The sequence below is a fragment of the Sinocyclocheilus rhinocerous genome, unplaced genomic scaffold (assembly GCF_001515625.1).
Source record: "Sinocyclocheilus rhinocerous isolate Xijiao unplaced genomic scaffold, SAMN03320098_v1.1 scaffold683, whole genome shotgun sequence".
In the NCBI taxonomy this organism is placed as follows: Eukaryota; Metazoa; Chordata; class Actinopteri; order Cypriniformes; family Cyprinidae; genus Sinocyclocheilus; species Sinocyclocheilus rhinocerous.
In genome coordinates this window covers 1054944-1075969 of record NW_015642819.1, presented here as the reverse complement: position 1 = coordinate 1075969, position 21026 = coordinate 1054944, and the positions used below count along the sequence as shown (strand labels likewise).

Here is a 21026-nt window from a genome sequence, read left to right as displayed (position 1 = left end):
TATATGGAACCCTTTGAGAACCCTTTATGGTTCTCAGAAAATATCCCATTTTCTTCTGGTCTGATTACCTTCCAGAAAGCTCGATTTTGAATTAAAGTTAAAAAAGAACTGGCGATGGTCGTTGTGCCACTCACCACACTGCGAGTGAATTTCTCCAGGGATGTGCGGCGGCCTTGCTCAGTCTCAGGCTGTGGAGCCCAGGTTAATGGAAGGGAATGGGGAAGATACAGTGCACAACACCAGGTTAACATGTGTTAGTAAAGAAAAGTAGGAAGATTAATGTTAATCTTAAATAATCACAGTGGGGCTGAGACACAATTGGACTGTAAAATGGCTCTGAAGTGAACTGAAGTGCCCATGTTTAGCCATTACATGTTGTCAGTAGAGTAAGTAGGCCATTTGATGATAAGTACATATTAAGTTGGCTTAGTGTGTTTTAATAAGTGCAAACTGAACACTGAACACTCGTTTGCAAGTGAAGAAAAGGAAATGATTCAATTCAGGACTGTTGTTTTTAGCCAAAAAGAAACTAAGGCTTGAAATATTGTCTCTTAAGAAAGAACTGACTTGGAAAAATGTGCTGAAAATGTAATCACCCTCAGGTAAGTTTGTTTGTTAGAATAGATTTGGGGAAATTTTGCATTACATCACTTGCCCACCAGTGGACCCTCTGCAGTGAATGGGTGCCATCAATAACAAAAATGCTTCCTCCTGTGAAAAACTCCATCCCGTCCTCTCACATCAAAATTCATCTACATATTTGTTCAGGGGTGTTTTCGACTGTTTTTGCTTGTAAACAGAGTGCTTGATATGTGCCTATTTCTTTCCTGATTCTGACGAGACAACTTCTTCACTGGAGAAAGCAATATAATGGATTGAAGTCTTGTAATTTAGCTTGAAGCAACAGTTTGAAGACAAAAACATGTCTTAATGATTGATTCGTTTCTTACAAACACACAGCTTTTCACTTTACAAGACATGAATTGATGGACTGGAGTCGTGTTGATTACTTGTGGATTATGATGTTTTTATCTGCTGTTTGGGCTTTCATTCTGATGGCACCCATTCACTGCAGAGTATCCATTGGTGAGCAAGTGATGTATTGATTAATACCTCCAAATCTATTCCGATGAAGAAACAAACTCATCTACATCTCGGATGACCTGAGGGTGAGTAAATGTTCATTTTCAACTTTCATTTTAAGGGTGAACTATTCCTTTAATGGAAAATGTCCTGGCAGAAAATTACCAGTATCTTTTGTTTTTCCACAGTTTTTTCCCTTGCAGTACTCTAGGGGCGCACTGATTTTTGTTCTTATGGCTGAATGGTTTGTGCAAAAGAATACTGAGTGATACTGAAAACAAAATTGCAGAAAAATTATTCCGATTCATTACACGCGGCAGAGAGAGATTTGAGATTGAGACTAACCTTCTTTCTGGCCAGCAGGAGGTCCTGGTAAGCATTGGAGCGCAGGAAACGAGGGTAGCTGTCACTCTTCATCAGCTTGTAGATGTGGTCCTGAAAGAGAAAAAACATTGGAGGCTGACAGTGAGTTTGCAGCTTGGATGAAAGGAAAGCGCCTCATTGCAAAGCAATGAGAAAGAGCCAAGAATCTTCTGAAAAACGGCTTTCTGTCCTCATGATCCTGCTTCTCTTATCTTTTCAATCATGACTTCACAAATGCAAACAGGAATAAATCTGTAGGTTCTCCCATTGGAAAAGGCAATCTATGTCTGATAAAACATATCTTGCAGCAGGATTAATGAGATTTCGCTGCTGCCAAAATAATGTTTTACCTAAGGAGATGAAGGGGCATGTGTTTTTTTTTTGTTTTTTTTTCAAATAAAGCTTAATTCACTTGACAGACTCCTAGCAAGTATCTTGACAGACTCTAAGCAGTAATGTCACAGATTCTGTAACACATTCTTCAGTTATTCTACTTTGAATTTTCTGAAAGCAGTTAGCTTGTAGTGACAAGTTTCTAGAATAAAATGGTTGAATTTTTTTTATAATTCCAGAGAGACTTTTCACCCTGGTTCTGAGCATTGCGATGCCTGTTATTCTGTCTCTTTCATCAATCATGTAAATGTAGATAAACAAAGACAAAACAGAGCTGTGAGGACAAGGACAAGGAACAGATTATCCATCAGCATTATTGTACATCAATCTCCTCGAATGGCCCAAAGCCCTCAAGTTCCTATTTCATCATTTCAAAGAATGAAAAAGATTCTGCCTTGGGCACAACTTGTCCCTAAGTGCAGCTTTCATACTTCCTCCGTCCATCAAAAAACCTAAAAGCCCTCAATCATCTGTGAAAATGTGTTTACACAATGGTTATTGGACATTAAAAAATAATAATAAACAATTTTCCTATTTAGTTCATACAGTACGATCATTTTCCCCAAATGTGCAGAAAGGCCGTGGAAATTGTTAAAAGGAACAAAAGCCATCAGTGCTTGAGCTGTGCTTCCTGTGACAGTTACTCACCTGGGCATCTTCAAAGCTGTAGCGGCCCGGGTCTTTTAGATTCTGACTGGTGCGCTCGTAGCTGTGTGAGTCCAGATTGATGGCACTGGGAGCTCCCTCAGCAAGAAACTCTTGCCAGATCTCCTGAGCGCGAGCCGCCACTTCCTGCAGGGGGCGGCACTTCAGATCCTGCACAGCCAACCAGAACCTAAAGAGAAAACAATAATAAATGTCAGCTGTATGGAGTATTGACCATGGGAGGATGGTGCAAATCAAATTAATTTTAACATATGTAGTTTTATTGTAAAAATAAACTTTCTAAATATGTACACCACCATTTTAACTTTCTATTCATCAAAGAATCCTAAAAAAAAATTATCATGGTTTCCACAAAAAAATTAAACAACACAACTGTTTTCAACATTGATAAGAATTGTTTTTTTTTGTTTGTTTTTTTTTCTGAAGGATCTTGTGACACTGAAGACTGGAGTAATTCAGCTGAAAATTAAACTTTGCCATCATAGGAATAAATTACTTTATAAACATTTAATAAATATTTAAAAATATATTAAAATAGAAAACATTTATTTTAAATTGTAATAATTTTTCACAATATTACTTCTTTATCATTTTTTTTTTAAAGGCATCTTGGTGAGAATTTTTTTTTTAAATCTTCTTTCGAAAACATTTAAAAATTTGACCAACCCTAAACTTTTGAATGATAGTGTATATATGTTTGTTCCTATGCCAACATTTTTGACGCTGGTCAATGGCATCATGATTTTGTTCTCATATTTTGGTGTTCTACCTCAAATCTTTGTGGCTTAACGTGAGGAATATCGCATAAATGTGTCAATACATAGTTATAAAAAAGAAAAAAAAATTTTTTAGGCATTTGTTAAATTTTATGGTAAACGAGTAAAGGCCAGATTATCATTCCAACAATCTGATTTCAATCATGCATTATGTTGCTGTTCCAAGTTCAGTCCCTAAAGCTAATTTTCACTCCCAATTAGCACTTGGCGTGTGTTACTTTTGGACCCTCTTTACATCGCTGATGGCAATGACATTCCCAAACTCCTGAGTAACAAATACTGGGTTAATTATGGAAGTCAGTACACGCACTGCACCTGCCATGACAGATAGAGGAAAGCAATCGCCCAGTCACTCTCATATCATACTTGCTCTGTAGCTCTATAGATCTCTGCAGTGTAGAAGTGGTTTAGGCCCTAATGGGCCCAGGGGAGAGTCAGGCAGTCAAGAGGACACATCACTTTCACTCTCCTCACAGACTGGCAAACATAAGACAGCCCCCACAGAGGCTATTAGATGCCTAGCTGGGGGATACGTGGAGATACGAGAGAAAGAGAAGGATGAGAGATGCATTGAGACAAGCAGCATTTTATCTCTTGCCCAGTCACTTTACGGCTCCAGTGACCTGTGTTATCTCTGCAGCTCCCTTCGGGGCCTCGCTGTCCTGGTTGGGCGTCTCCTGGAGCCCACCGCTGCCTCATTTGCCCCATGATGCCCGTGGTTTGCAGTAGCTTATCACATTGCATCAGCGATCAGGCTTTGGAGGTTGTAATGATCATGTACCATCAGTGAATTTACTCGCTCTTTCTCATCAGTGATATTAAAGCTTGAGGTCTGACCTTTTGCTTGTCCTGTTCTGCTACATTTTGTGCAAGTCATTAAAAGTGTAGTGGGAGGTTAAGAGAGAGGAATGAGTAGGAAGGGGAAAATGTCACAGAAGTGCAAATGAAAGGAGGACGGAGGAATATGGTGATGGAAAGCTCACAGCAGGTTCTCGGAGCTGAATTCGAACTCCAGGAATTTAAGAAACTGCTCACGGCCCACTGGGTCCTTTAAAGCCTCATCCAACGAGAAGCCCCACTTCTTTACTCGCTGTTGACTCGGGTCCTTACTGAGACAGAGAGACGGAAAGAGAAAGACAGTATTTTATTTATTTAACTTACATTGTTCTTTGCAATATCTACTGACAGCAGCTAATGCTTTGACAACACAATGTTCCATTGTTTGTCATATTAACAAGACAAGGCTGAAAACAAAGAGAGACTGTGTGTGTGTACACAAGATCACTTAATCACGTCTAATAATATCTTGTAAATTAGTGTTTGAATAAGTAACAATATGTAAACCACCACAGGAATGCTAATGATTTAGAAAAACCTAATTCCAACAACTGTTAATTAATATGATAAGGCAAATTAGTCAACCTCATTTTTGCATAATTAAGTGACAAGAGTCACATTGTTGAACAATGTGATCAGATGTATAGAAAGAAACCCAGAAATGAAACACTAGGACGAGGGTGTGTGTGGGAGGTATTCCTTAATTCCTGTCAGGGCATCTTTGAGGAGCTGTGAGAACGGCTCAGGCAAGTGGAGCTGAAGGAACCTGCAGTGTTTTATAGAATTCAAAACAACATAAGGACTTCAGCAGACTTAAAACTACTTGAGATATTCAGAACCAGGTACAACATTAGTCACAATCCTAAAGAGAGGTCCACCAATCAGAGTAGACACTGTTACTATGGAGACATGACACTTGCCCTGCGAATAATGTCATCAAATCAGTCTCCTCACACTCTCAAGTTCACTGTCCTGTGTTCTCAACTAGAGTTTTTCTAGCTTTCTAGTTTCCTAAACACATCCTGGCTGGGATTTCTAAATAGTTTAAAATGTCCAGGTTTTGGCTTTGTTTTCCTATTGACATGCTTTAGAGTCCTCACACATTATATGTACATGTATTTGCAGTGCTTTGACCGTTCTCTGTAGATCCCACATTCTCGCACGCCACACTGGGTCGATTATGTACAGTACAATGCCTGCATGCTATTTGTCAAACTACTTTTCAGTCATTGCTTTCAGCAAGCAAAATGCCAGATTCACAAATCAAATGCGTTCATATTAACAGATTACAGCATTCACAATGGGAGCTTGGGCTGTGTGGTGTCGCATCCCAGATTTCGTCCCATTCATCGAAATGAAAACACCTCGCTCACGCAGTATGTGTGAAACCGGCGTAAAAATTTGGGATCACATTAGCCAAAAAAGAGAGTTTGTAAGCTAAATTAACTAATTCAAACACTTTACAATAAGGCTAGTTAACATGTTATCATGATCCAACAATGAACAGTACTTATTTTATAAATGTGTAATAATTGTCTGCGGACCTCAGTGTTATTTTAGGATTGACCCCAGTTTGAGAATAAATCGAGTAAGAACAAAAGCACAACATAACAGTGACATAAGATTTTTTCTACATAAAACCAAAAAGAAGCATAACAACAAAACAGATAAGAACTTTTTTGACAAATTAGCAACTTAATTTCCTCAGCAGCAGTTACAAAGACTCTTAAGATATTAAGTGAAATTAAGAAATTTAGACATCCCGATCCCTTCTCCCTTTCATCTAATGAAAACTAGACTACAGAAAAGAGGAATCCATAAAGAAAGATGTAATATTTAGGTTTTCATACCTGGCCTCTAGCTCCCAGAATGTGACATCATCACTGATCCAGGGGTTAGCGGGCTCTGGTACTGTCACAAAGGGGTCATAGTCAAGATACTGCTCTGTGTAGCTCATCAATCTGCAAAAAATGAGTTGAAATCATGTTTATATTTCACATTATTGTATAAAAGTATTTTTGTCTGTTTTTCATTATTGAAACCAAATGAACTGTTTTCACATATGCATTCCTCCGCAAAAGTGAATGAATGGTACACTGTACTAAAATACTATGTCATAATACTAAAAATGACAGAGTTTCCCACACAACTAATTCAGTGGCACCGCAAACCTGCCACTGAATCTATAGCATGAAACTTACTGTGATTCAGTTCCCGAATCAATGACTCTTATGAGCCTGATTTTGTTTAGTTTATCAAAAACAAACAGCGCAACAAGTGTAGTCTGATTCCCAAATGAATAGCTTTAATAAGTGAGTTATTTTAAATGAATCAAACACATACAGCTTATAATTTAACTGTTTGTTGTGAAGTGAAATTTATACTACATGGCATCTTGTATTTAAAGATACACATAATTAGTTTTGTCTGTAGCATTTTAAATATGTTGACACAATTTTAGTTTTCATACTGTTGTTTAATCTTTATAGTTACTGCCAGTTACTCGATTGCAATAAATCATCACCTTGGAATGATAAGCTTCTATCTGCATTCTGAGCAGTTTCGAGATATTGAGGTTCGAAGTTTTTGCATTCCATATAGTGATATGGGAAGAATCAAATTAACAGCATCGCTCGCACACACCTATTTCTCTACGTCCTCTCTGGTGTCCTTGCTGCTCTGCTGGGAGGGTGTGTGTACAGGACTCTGAGTCTGTGTGTCATCCACTACCCCATACACTGACTGCGAGACGGAGATGGGTCACAATACAATCAGACACACCCTCTGTACACAAAGCACACACACTAATACAGTATAAGCACCTTTTTCACCCTTTGAGGATTCTTCAGGCGACGGCACTTCCTGATGTCCATCTCTGTGGTGTTGACACACCCAGGCTGTGAATCACAATCACATGTAAATCAGCCATATAAAAAAAATTGCTGATACGCTGATACAAATTGCTGATACAATCATGATTCACACAAATTGCAGAATCCAATAATTACATATATTATTTCATTTTCTTTCTTTAAAAAGAAACTGAATGTGTTAACTATGCTGTGTTTACTATGAAAAACTGAGATTAATCACAGTTAAATATCTACTAAAACTTTACAATAGGGTTCTATTCATTATACAGTTATTGGAATAGCTAAAATGAAAAAGGGATAAAGGGATTGTTCACCCAATAATTTAAAATCTGTCATCATTTTCTCACCCTCATGTCGTTCCACACCTGTATGACTTACTTTCTTCTGTGAAATATGAAAGAAGATATTTTGAACAATGTTAGTTACCAAACCGTTTTTGTTACCATTGACTTCTATTGTATGGGCAAAAAGCACTGAGACATTTCTCAAAATATCTTCTCATTTGTGTTCCACAGAAGTCAGAAAGTCAAACAGGTTTTGTACAACGTGAGTAAATGAGAGAATTTTCATTTTTTGATTGAATTGTATATTTATACAGTCTTTTAAAGGTGCCTCAAGTATCCTGTTATGTACTCAAGGAACTCTAATATGTATTTTAAGTGACCAAAGGAGTTTCATTTTAGTTACTGAAGGAACTATCACCAGTCTTTAGAGTTTGAAGGAACTTCTGGGTTCCAATTAGCAAGAACTGGCCTTTTTAAAAGAGGCCTTGTGATTCTCCTCAAGTGGTAATCTGAGGAACTACAATGGTGTTTTAAGTATTCAATTTTTACAGTGTGCCTATTTGATCTATTAAATTCAAACAAGATGCAAACACAGAAACCCGTCCCACACTGGATCCAACCCTCACACACCACGGGACGGTGAACATCCCAGAAGGCTCTCTCTTGACTATCCAGAATCTTTCTCTCCGTTTTGTCTTTTTTCCTGTCGATCCTACAAAATCAAAGAAACACAAAGACATTAATATTAAACAAAGAGCAGGAAACCTTCCCAATCCACACACTCACACGTCCTGCCTCACACGTTAAAACAGACAAAGAGCAAAGCCCTTGTGCTCATCAAAGTTGCAACCTGCCTGCGAGCAGAGCTAATTCATTTCCATTCCTGCCACTTCACTCTTACGTAACTGACATTTGCTGCATCACTCTCTGTCTCTCACTTATCCTGGTTTTGAGCCCTGAGACTCTTTCATTCATCTCTCTTGCTCTTCTGTTCTTGCTCTCCCCAAAACTGGGGTTTTCGTCATGAAAAGTGTACTGCAGACAGTGTGATGATAGAGACAGACTGATGATCAAAAATCAGAGCAGGGTTGACTTGTGTTTGCAGCCCTCGGCCATCAGATGAGGCTCTTCAGCTGATGTTTGAAGAGCGAGAGACTGCTTCAATCAGTGTGGACCACTCTAAATCAAACACACATGCTAATATGTCTCGCCCCTAACAACTGCACTTCAGCAATATTATTATGTTACATCAGAGTTTGTGTATATACAGTATGTCTTTGTGTGAATGTGTGTGGGCTGAAAGCAAAGGGTAGATGTCTCTTCAACAGAGAAGAGAGCAGGTATGAGTGAGAGCAAGTGTTTGCGTAGTTGTCCTGACAACAGCACTTACTTGACCTGTGCCTCAGCCTGCATGAAGATGAACTCCCACTTCCTGGCAAAAGCCCTCTGTAGTCTCGCTAGATTCTCCTGAATGAGAGAGACAGAGATAAATGAGTGAAAGAAAGAAAGAAAACTAAAAGAACTGAAATAGAAAACTGTTATTTTAAATTGTAATGATAATTCATAATATTATGTTTTTTAACTGTAACTTTGATCAATTAATTGCAGCCTTGGTGAGCACATGAGAACATTTAAAATCTAACCAACCTTCTGCATATAAAATATATAGAAATGTATATTTTCTTTTGAAATTTCTTATTTGTTTTCTTTCTTTTATATATAAATAAATTATAAATAGTAATTGATTTTTTTCTTTATAGCATAACAGCAGTTTTGCAAGTGACCAATATTTTTGAAAAGCATAAAGCATGCTGACTTTGACGTCACAGCTCAGGATAGTCACTAGTGAAGGGCCAAGTGAAGTGACTGTGTGTGTCACTTCAGTCCATCTGCAAGTCATGATGCCATTTTCCACAACAACAACAACAACAACAAAAAGTTCAGAACTGAATGTCCATGTGCAAAGATGGAAGCAGGTATTACAGAGGTCCTTGTTTGGGCCACTTAAAAAAAAAAAAACAATGTTGATAGCGCCACAGAGTTTACACTCTTTGGGGGAATCAATCTACAAATGGCTTATTTATCGTTACCTCTGCACATACAGCAAGGACAAGAGAAAGTATCATCGGAAAAAATGGCATACTTCACCTTTAATTCTCAATGACAAGGGCTCACAATTGGTGTTTTCAGGTATAAAATAACTTGACGTATCTGTCAATACCTGTGAGAATCCAAACTGAGATGCTTTTGCTGGCAAAACACTTTTGCTTCCATTTTCTCTGTCGGCTGTCATCGCAGTGGGTCACTTACCGCCTCATAGTCCGCCAGCTCCAGCCGGGTCTTGTTCTGCATGGTCCGCTTGCACAGATAGATGGCTGTGACAGGCAACAGAGAGAAATAGACAGACAGAGAAGAGAGAAACAGACAAGAGGCCATAAGAGACTTGGCCTTATCAACTGTCATGTATAATCCTACCCCTACACACGCTCACACATCCAGTGTAAGCCCTTGATTGGATTTAGTATTTTCCTCTGCATCTATCATCTCTGCTTGGCCAGTTCACAGAAAGTAGGAACTATGAATGAGTCACCATTGACCATGAGTGAACATCTGCCCACAGTCAACACACTGTCATACACACACTAATGCTCTGCAGTTCTCCCTGACTGTTCACCTGTCCAACCTGTAATAATCCTGGGAAAGCAGATTGTGGGCTGAACATGGGGCGTCCTGCGTCTCTGGGACCTTATGAGTTATGTTAGCTCTCTGAAAAAGCATCTACGGTAAAGCTCTGTGTGCTCTTACGTCACTTTGAGTCTGCCCAGCAGGGTCCTTCTCTTACCGTAGTCTGTGTTCTCTGGCTCCCAGCAATTAGAGGGCCAAAAGTATGGAGCCTGGGTGAGAAGGAGAGAGATTATTACTCTTGAGTTTTGTACATTTGTGCAATTGAAAAATTGAGTAGGCAGACTTTGGAGTATGAACATAAACTTAATCTAGCCAAAATACATTCAGTCATGCTGCTCATTTCTCATTTCTGTAAAAACACTAATAATTGAATAACACTATTAAATGTAATATTTAGCACATATCACAATGAAATTCCTTTGTATACTATAAAAAATTTTATGATGTCTAAATTTACTTGTATCATTTAAAATGATTTTTTTTTTTTCCCTATTTAGACAAAATCTGTATTAATTGAGTTTTGTACATTTGTGCAATTGAAAAATTGAGTAGGCAGACTTTGGAGTATGAACATAAACTTAATCTAGCCAAAATACATTCAGTCATGCTGCTCATTTCTCATTTCTGTAAAAACACTAATAATTGAATAACACTATTAAATGTAATATTTAGCACATATCACAATGAAATTCCTTTGTATACTATAAAAAATGTTATGATGTCTAAATTTACTTGTATCATTTAAAATGATTTTTTTTTTTTTCCTATTTAGACAAAATCTGTATTAACATGAAAATACATATCGGCTTATTGCTTTGGCTAGAATTTTAATATTGGTGCATAATAATAATAATAACAATAATAATAATATCCTTATTTCCCTCAATAAATGTTTTTATTTAAGAACATACAGAGTATCTTAAATGTTATAAATATTCTGAAAATTCAGAATATTCGGAATCTTAAGTATTCTGGTATCACAAAATGAATAATGGTTAATTAACTTAATATACAGTTTCTGTTAATAAAAATGTTTGAAATCAAGCAACGCTGTCATACTAAAAGCAGTGTTGGACAGCGGGGGACCTTCGAGTCAAAAATGTTGAGAACTGCTAATCTAGACAATATCTGCATATTTAGATACAGTGATTGCTTCTGGGTTGTCAGTAACTACTTCACTAATTTATATGGATTCTGTTTAAAATCAGGTGTGAGTTTGAAAGAACTAAGAATTTCTTGTCTGCCTCCTGCTTACTAGCCAAAGCTGTAGCTGAAATTATGATTCTGTGCCGTGCAGTTATTATATGAAGATATTCATGTTATAAGAGCTATTAACAACATTTGTAACAACTAACTCTCTTGCCTTTGTGGAGCCAGTCTAAAAGACTACAGGCGGCACAAAGCAAATGATGGTGCATTGAGATCATTATTGTCAGGCAATGAGCTGATGAGCCATACTCCAGAGAAACAGAAACACTAATTCCCTCCTGAGTAATTAATGAATGTACAAAAGAAGCTCAGATTCATTCATTGGCTTATTGATACTCTATCATGCTTATTGGAAAGATAGCCTAATGCCATTATCTGAGAATTTGGCTTTTCTCGTAAAACTCTGGATAAATTACAGTTGGTTTGGAGGTTGATATTGAGACTATATTAATTAAACATTATACTTTCTATCATGCTTATTGGAAAGATAGCCTAATGCCATTATCTGAGAATTTGGCTTTTCTCGTAAAACTCTGGATAAATTAGTTGGTTTGGAGGTTGATAGTGAGACTATATTAATTAAACATGATACTTTAGTACTGTAATGGAGCATTGATGCATAACCATTACACATGCACCCTCATTTCATTGTATTTTAGTAGATGATTGCATGTGACTGATTTTTTGGAGGGCTCTTTAAAGACGAATTCCAGATTGACATGGTAAACATGGTGGATCAGTGTCATTGAGTGCCTATGAGTAAAGTTGGCAGATTTCAAATCTCACTGTCAAGCTCCAGCTGAGCTACTGCCATTGAGATGAACGGGAATGCAAATTGATAGCTTTCTCCAGGTATTATAGAGATCTTTGGCTGAAGAGAATCTGTTTAGTGTTGCAATAATTTCCAAATGAGATGACAGAGCTTCTCACAGCTTTAGCCAGCAGTGCTTCTCCTGAGAAACATCAGAGTTACGTGAGCTAAAGAGGCTCAGAGAAAGACATGCCTTTGGTCATCTCCTCACTAATCATCTAAATCACTAAAAAATTAAGGATCGGCCTTTACCAGATAAATATGCCCCTATTTCTGGAGGACATACTGAGATAAAATATTATTTAACACCTTAGATCTTAAAAGTACAGCAATAGACAATAAACATCACACTACTGTTCAAAAGTCTGAGGTTGATATGATTTTTAAATGTTTTTTAAAGAAGTCTCTCAATGGTTGCATTTATTTGATCAAAAAACACAGTATAAACAGTAATATTGCAAAATATTATTACAATTTAAAAGAACTGTTTTCCAATTGAATATATTTTAAAATATAATTTTAAAATATATTCAATATAATATAATCAATATTACTGTGATGGCAAAGCTGATTTTTTTTTTTGTCACATGATCCTTCAGAAATCATTCTAATATTGATTTGCTGCTCAAGAAACATTTCTTATTATTTCTATGTTGAAAACAGTTGTGCTGCATCATATTTTTGTATAAACCGTGAAACATTTTTTAAGATCAAAAGAACAGAATTTATTTGAAATAGAAATTTTTGTAACACTATACTGTAATACTGATCCATTTAATGCACAATACATCCTTGCTGAATAAAAGTACTAATTTCTTTCAGGTTGTGTATATATAGTACGGTATGTGAAATAAATCTCAGTAATGTACTGCCTGTATAGAGAAGGGCTTAATAAAGGCCTCTGCACTGATCAAACACTGTCCTATTTGCTCAGTAGGTGTAAAGGTCTGTGGCGCTTCTTCATAGTGTGTCTTAGGTGTGATTTCCACAGTAGATTCAGAATCTCAGCAGTGCTGAAGTGAAACAGGACCACATCCTGGAAACCACAGCTGCCAGGATACAATCCACGTGACTTTTATTTGGTTGATGGTAGATGGATAAGCTCACCTGAAAGCGGTATAACGTTCCATCATCCTTGAGGGTAAGAACATGATCAGAGATGGGGAATATGTAGCCTTGGGCGGCGATCAGGCTGCCGATGTGTATGGCCTCCGCTGTAAATACAGAAATTAATGCATTTGCTTTCACAAACAATTTACATTCATCAATAAGACGTGTATATTTCTTCATATCAACACCTACCAGGATCATCTATGATGAGGTTCTTCATCATCCACTGAACAATGTCAGAACCTAAAGTTTAAAACGTGGAAACATATCACCTTATTTTCACATGCAAATTTATGCATAAATTACATTCACTTCCCAAAGCCTTGATAAAGTTCAAAATCATCAGTGTGTCAAGACACGTTATGGTTCAAGATTCAATGTGTGTCAGATCAGTCAAGCTAAATCTACATTAGCACCACTTCAATCACGTACAACATCAATGTTTTAGTTCCAAATCAGCTATTAGTTATCCGGATGTGGGCCTGCAGGCATCCATTTAGAGCTGCTCACTGTAGTAATTGTGTTTAGCATTATGTGCAAATCAAGCGATGCGATATCTTCAGGTTTATTCTCTTTGAGGGTTTATAAGGACAAGTAACTGTTCTTCTAGCATTCCTTATCACACACTAAAGGAATCTGTGAATCTGTGAAAGTGGTTAGTAGGATCGGTGGAGACCACAGGGGCGTATGGCTCCTGATCCACCCGCTGATCTATGAAATTCCCTGGAAAATAGCAACTAAGCACAACCCTGTACATATTGTATCAGCACTGACAGTGATATACATTTTTAAGAACATATTTTTGAAAGCATCATTAAGTAAAATAAGAAAACTGCTATTTTAAAAATGTGCACTCAGTAACTTTTTCCTCATTCAAAAGTTTTACTTCAACTGTAATGAATAATAATTTTTTAATAATAATTTATTATTTTTTTAAAATCAAATACATTCACATCTGATGAAGACTACTGTGAACCTATTATGAAACACTTTAGCTTACAGAATAAATTAATCATGTCTGCCTGCTAATAATAAGAGAAAAACATTCATCTAAAAAAAGGGCTGAAAAGAGACACAAACAGCCGGATGTGAAAACCAAATATTACTGGCCAATAAAATAAATAACTTGAATTTCATAAATAAATAAATATAGATATATGTAAACAAACAAACACACAAACAAACAAACAGACAATTGTTGCAGTATTCATCTTGTTGCTAGACTGATTTTCTACAATTTAAGCAATTAAGCTAATAAAATAATTTAAAATCAATATTTCATGTGAATGCATTTGTTTATTTACATTGACTTGAGTAAACTGTATTTTCACACATACTGTATGATAGCAACGGCCATTGAAAAACCCACATACTTAAGGTTTATTAAATCACACACCAGTTTAGACGCAAACTGTCCCACTCCTGCCAGTATACCTGTAACAACGCTGGGAATCTTGGACAGGAAGCTCTTGACCGTTCTGACAGGCACACCTTCAGTTTCATCTCGGAGGCGTGTGATAATGTCCTCAATCTACAGGAAGAGAGAAGAAAGAGTGTGTCTTGTTAGTTTGGACTGTATCTACAGTCTTGGCTTGCTTCACTTTAACTTCAATGCCCATATTGACAATATATAGAATTAACATAGCCCAGAAAAGCAGCACAGCAGAAGAAAAAAAAAAATCTGTGACATTTACAGTAAAATACCGGCAGCTGTGGTTGCCAGAACTTCACCATTAAAAATATGGTAGCAACATTTTAGGTTTTACAGACTTAACTTAAATTCACAATAAAAAAAAACGTATTTCATTAACTGATGTCATGTTAAAAAAATAGCATATTGAAGTACTATTATCTGTTTTTTTTAAACCATTGTAATACTGATAATCACCAAAAACGGGTGGTGATAAGAAAGTCACATGATGTATCAAAGCTCATCACAAACAGCTCTTCCACAAGCTGAGAAGGGAAATAATATATAGATAGATAGATAGATAGACAGATAGATAGAAGGTGCACAGTGTCAGTCACACAAACACTAAACACCATCATGGTAGCACACATGATACTGAAACAATGCAATAAACATTAATTAAACAACATTAGATGCACAATAAAACCCTAATGTACACAACTGATAAGAAAAATCTAAGAAAGTTATTTCAACAAAAAAACAAAATATGAAGTGTCATGCAGGGAATTCTGGGAGTGTCAATTTACGGTTTTTCACTGTAAATTATACAATTACTTTTTCTTTTTCACTTCCAAAACCCGTAAATTTTAACAGTATTTTACTGTAAAATTACATTAAATGATGTGACAGTTATTCACAGTATATAGTATGGAAACTTACTGATAACCAATTAACAGGTTTTTACTGTAGCATTTTTACAGTCTTTTATTCATTCATTCTTTCAGTCTTTTACTGTTAAAATCACTATCATTTTTTTACATTTTTGCTGCGTATAGTGTGCAGAATTCAGCAGAAAATGAAAAGAATTCAAACACAATGTTTTGTACATCTATGAACACCATTTGCACATTTATCAACACCATTTTTGTAATATCCATTTAGGTTTAATAATTCTCAATAGCTCGTTCCTGATAATAATCATTGAATGCACTACCGGTCAAATGTTTGGAATAATTAAGATTTTTAAAATGTTTTTAAAAGACATCTCTTATGCGCAACATAAGACTTCATTTATTTGTAATAAATAAATGAAGTAATATTGTGAAATATTATTACAATATATTTTATTAATACTAATATTTTTTACAATTTTATTTCCTGTGATGGTAAAGCTGAATTTTCAGCAGCCATTACTCCAGAAATCATTTTTCACAAAAATAAATTACATTTCAAAATGTATATAATACTTTTAAAATATTACTGTTTTTACTGTATTCTTGATCAGATAAATGCAGCCTTGGTAAGCATAAGAGACGTCATTCCAAAAAAATCTTATTACAAACTTTCGAACGGTAGTGTGTTTCAAAGTCCACATTAATGAAACCACTCAATAATCAATACTACTCAATAGTAAACCAGAAATCAACTCTGATTCACAGTCAGTTTGAAAGCACAATGTTAATTTTATTTCAATCCACCATTAGACTTGATCTGGTTATTTTACAGCTTTTTCAAGCATTGTAGTATCACATTCTAACCAAACTGTTAATCATAACAGGTGTAAACACACACCTACGTCTACTGATCACATTACTAAATGCATTAAGCATCCAATGTGCACAAAACACAGGCCAAATTTATTTATTCCATGTCTATTTATATTGTTGTACAGCCACAGAAATGGTCCTTTCACTTGTGATGGGAACATCTGTTCTCGTTCCTCTCTGGTTACGCAGGCATATAAGTATCGGTGGAGGCCTTTGGAATATACAAGATCGCACCTACGGTCTATAAATAATCCCAGCACTGATGAAAACAGCTTGTGGTTTTGCAGGAGAGAGGGAGCGTAATGAAATTAGGTAGCGTTCTCTGCTTTGGAGATTGCATGTTGTCATCACTGCTCTGTGGCGCTCAGCGCTCTTTTTTTTGCACGTGTCGTGTAGGAGGCGAGATCTCAGTTGCTTCGGAGACATTTAATGCATACAGTAGCTATATATAAACAATCAAAGCCAGCCCCCGACTCCTGTGAGCCCACGACAACACTAAACTGCTAAAATAAAGCAAAGCCACTTCACTTCACAGGGCATTTACATCATCAGCAGTGTCAAACAAAACATACAGCTGTGCTACACGAGGACCCGCCCTCATTATCCCTAAAAACACTCTAGTCATCCCATCCATTACCACATGAGACTAATTTCCCCTCTCTAGCCATGAAAGCACTTCACTTCGTTTAATGCTCTCTACCTAGTGGCTAAAACACGAGTCTATGGCGCAAACTATTCTAAATGGGTCGATGAGTGTTGGCCTGAGTCCCAAGAGAGATCCTGGCTGTAGACAGACAACACTGCCAGCCAGGAAGTCCACCTCTAAACTCTAAATCAATACAGATAAAATGCTACATAGTGTTTAGAGGACAAAATGACATCTATCCCACAGACTCACACCTTCCTGCCCCACAAAATTCTCAAGTTTCAATAAGGAACCGGTGGGAAAGTAAGGCTGAATTATGGACCAGATGGCCATTAGGGTCCCGTGGCTCCATATACAGTGAGACTTGACCACTATGGCCCTGGGCCCCGCGACTATTTTTAGGGGCCATTCACATAGAATGCCTTTTTCCATTTAAAACGCAAAAAAGACAGAGGAATGATGACAAAAACAAAAACGCATGGTCTAGAGACATGATTTTTGAGTGAAGCTAGTTTTTTTAATTCCATTTTGTTTTATTTTGTTCGGTTTTCACAAAAATATAAAGCAGCACAATGGTTTCTAACTTTGATAACCAACAAATCAGCACATTAAATGATTTCTGAAGGATCATGTAACACCGACGACTGGAGTAATGGCTGCTGAAAATTCAGCTTTAAATGCCGCGTCATGCAAAACGCTTCAAAAAAACACATGTACAACAGTCAGACACATCTGTCTAGTGAATGTTTACAGTACATAGAAAAACAATGCAAAAGCCTAAAGCGAAAAAACAAAAACACATTCTTTAGTCTAATCTAATATCTAATAAATATTAGGCTATTTGTATATCTAATAGTCTAATCTAATATTTAACCTTACAAAATATGCATTTTATAATTTTGCCAAATCATCCTTGTTGCTTAAAGTAGGATAAGTGGTCTGTTACGAAGGCCAGCAGGGCCATCCCCGAGAAAAAGAGACAAATTTTGAGCAAATTCGCACTCATCATCACGACGAAGCCATGTATCTTATCCTTAATGAGAGTGAATGCCATTAAATGAAGTTAACGGATGTCATGCCTTATCTTTCTGAGAGACGCTCTTTACTCTATTTCAGTACAATCAGCAGCACTCACTAGAGAGCTCTTTTTAGGATGGGCCCTTGTGTTGGCACCATCCCAAAGAGCACTTACGTATGTCATAATCTGTCAAAACACTGTGCCGTTCTTATTAGGTTATCACAGTACCCTCCCACTCAGAGGCCACTGTGGCGTGTGCTAAATGTAGCAATTAGCGCTCTTGCTTCTTCAAGGAAAGCTGGTGAACCAGCCTTCAGTTCGGGAAGTGTCTGTAATCATTGGTAACGCTTTAGATTACAACCCGCAATGTACTGCGTAAGTAAACAGAATTTACAGCGTAGCTTTTTTGTAATTACAGTGTACCTATTCAGTACCTCCGTGTAGGTATAAGGTAACAATATGCGAAGTTTGGGGAATAAAGGAGTAATAATCTGTAAAATTACAAATTATTTCTACTGTAAGTATTTTGAAACTAAGGGTACCTATTCTAATATTACGGGGTATGTATGACCTAACAATCTTATATTTGCAAGCGATAAAGCAAAAACATACACTGTGTACTTTTTTATAGCCTGTACATATAAAACACGCTGGTAATTGTTTTAATCCAAACGCTCGGTTGAGACTGTTGGGTTAGGAAGCTGGCTTTATTTGACCCAATTTGGGTTGATATCAGTAATAAGCAACCCAACATTGCTGGGTTATGAATGTGGAGGACGTGAATGAGAGCATGCAGTAAGTCACGTGAGTTCAAACGTGAACGGCTCTGTGTGCGACGAAATCCGTGACTGCGGTGCTTAAGACGGGAACATGTGTGGAAAATAGGAGAAAACGAATCGAAGCGCAGACAAGGGACAACTTTGAAACTGTCTGGAGTGTGTTCCTTTAAAACTGCAGCAGTGTGTGGTGAGCGCGAACTGGAAACAGCTGGAATGGCGCATGAGACGAGTCTATCCATGTTTGCGGCGCTCATGACAGGAATATGTGTAGAAAATACAAGAAAACTAATCGACACGAAGAGGAGAGAGATTTTTGAAACTGACTGGAATGTGTTCTTTTAAAACTGGAGGGTTTTGTCCGAGTATGTTCTCACAACATTGAGAAGCGACTGATGAGCGGTAAAACCGGGAACTGAAAAATGTTAGTCAAAATGGTGCTTGAGGACGTGGAACAAAACGGTAAATCAAAGACAGTAAAATCCTGTCAGTTCGCTATAATACACAGTTTAATCTTGACTTTCAGTGTTTATTACTGTGTGTTTATTGGCGATGGTTTGGCCATAATAGTTTAACTAGTCATTACTAGTTAATCAATTAGTCATTAAGTCAGTGGGTGAAAAACATGAACAAATTGAACAAAATATATCCTTAAACAAGCTTTTCAAAATAATTTGGTTTAACTGTATAATCTGTATAAGTATGGAGTTGCTTTGCTTTTTTTCTGAACTGGTGTAATAAATGTGTTGTTACTGTTGTCATATTGTGTGTGATTTTAATTTTAAAACCCATTTTTTGGTTAATTTAACCCAGCAGTAGGCCTATAGTAAATTGCAAACAATATTTGAATTAAATAAAACAGTCCACCATGTTTATTGATACATTACCTGATATATAATGTATGTATGTATGACCTAATGTATAAACAATCGTTTCAGAGCAATTTGTTGTAGCCACTTACCCTGTAACTACATGGAACAAGGGGGGAACAAAGCACCACTTTAATTTACAGCCCGCAAATGTTGTATTTACCCTGTAACTACGTGGAACAAGGGGGGAACAAAGCACCACTTTAATTTACAGCCCGCAAATGTTGTATTTACCCTGTAACTACGTGGAACAAGGAGGGAACAAGCACCACTTTAATTTACAGCCCGCAAATGTTGTATTTACCCTGTAACTACGTGGAACAAGGGGGGAACAAGCACCACTTTAATTTACAGCCCGCAAATGTTGTATTTACCCTGTAACTACGTGGAACAAGGGGGGAACAAGCACCACTTTAATTTACAGCCCGCAAATGTTGTATTTACCCTGTAACTACATGGAACAAGGGAGGAACAAGTTGGACTTAAACACAGAACAAGTGTATATTTGCACAGTAATTACAGAGACAAATATTGCACTAGTTTTAATTTAATTGTTCGATGGCCAAATTAAACCCTCTACATTTTATTTGCTATAAAAATACCACAGTATACATCCACTGAAATACAAATGTTGTATCATGTATTTTTTCTGCGAACAGCTGGAAAGAGGTAAACTTGTTTTAAGCTGCGTTGAACCTTGATGGTATATCATGCAAAGTTATTTGGTGATAGTGGTGTTGAGAAGTTGCTGGTGTGAAGTTGCTAAAATCGACGAATAAGCTTTCATAAGGTAAGTAGACTCGTGAATTATAAATCATAGCAGAAACTCATTAACTCATTTCACTAGATGTCCAGTTTTGTTGTTCAGTAATCTCCATCATGTCCATCCTTTAATAATAGAATCTGTACCCCATGGTTAAAAAATACCTATACGCCTATAATAAAATACCAATATAAAATTATAAAAAGTATATATCGTCTTTCTAAATCATTCCCAAACATAAGATTGTTGTTTAGGCCATACATACCACGTAATATTAGAATAAGCACCTCTTAGTTTCAAAATACTTACAGTATAAAGCATTTGTAATTTTACAGGTTGTTACCCCTTTATTCCCCAAACTTCGCATATTATTCCCTTATACCTACACGGAGGTACTGAATAGGTACACTATAATTACAAAAAAGTTACACTGTAACTTCAGTTTACTTACGCAGTTCTTTGCAGGTTGCATATCTGGTTGTTACCCCCTTATTACCCAAACGCAACACATTGTTCCCTTATACCTACACGTATGTTCACTATAATTACAGAAACGTACACCGTAAATTCAGTATAGTTACATAGTTCTTTGCGGGTTGTAATCTAAAGCGTTACCAAAAAAACATTATTTTACACATACTGTACATTATTATTTCTCCTTTATGCCCCGCCTTTCTGAAACGCGTC

The 21026-nt window shown here is 36.7% G+C and overlaps 1 protein-coding gene across 1 annotated transcript in view; it reads right to left on the bottom strand.

The window, feature by feature from the left end:
• The window catches only part of LOC107756569 (regulator of G-protein signaling 6-like), an 89478-nt gene that overhangs the window by 2625 nt on the left and 65827 nt on the right, over positions 1–21026 (bottom strand). Inside the window, exons 3-17 of the mRNA XM_016573742.1 lie at positions 14525–14621; positions 13283–13333; positions 13088–13194; positions 10118–10169; positions 9586–9650; positions 8666–8742; positions 7906–7987; positions 6941–7015; positions 6765–6860; positions 6612–6670; positions 5969–6079; positions 4265–4390; positions 2488–2674; positions 1429–1518; positions 135–188 (exon numbers count right to left, since the gene is read on the bottom strand). Of these exons, the coding sequence (XP_016429228.1) occupies positions 135–188; positions 1429–1518; positions 2488–2674; positions 4265–4390; positions 5969–6079; positions 6612–6670; positions 6765–6860; positions 6941–7015; positions 7906–7987; positions 8666–8742; positions 9586–9650; positions 10118–10169; positions 13088–13194; positions 13283–13333; positions 14525–14621 (1329 nt within the window). The remainder of the gene's footprint in view (positions 1–134; positions 189–1428; positions 1519–2487; positions 2675–4264; positions 4391–5968; positions 6080–6611; positions 6671–6764; positions 6861–6940; positions 7016–7905; positions 7988–8665; positions 8743–9585; positions 9651–10117; positions 10170–13087; positions 13195–13282; positions 13334–14524; positions 14622–21026) is intronic.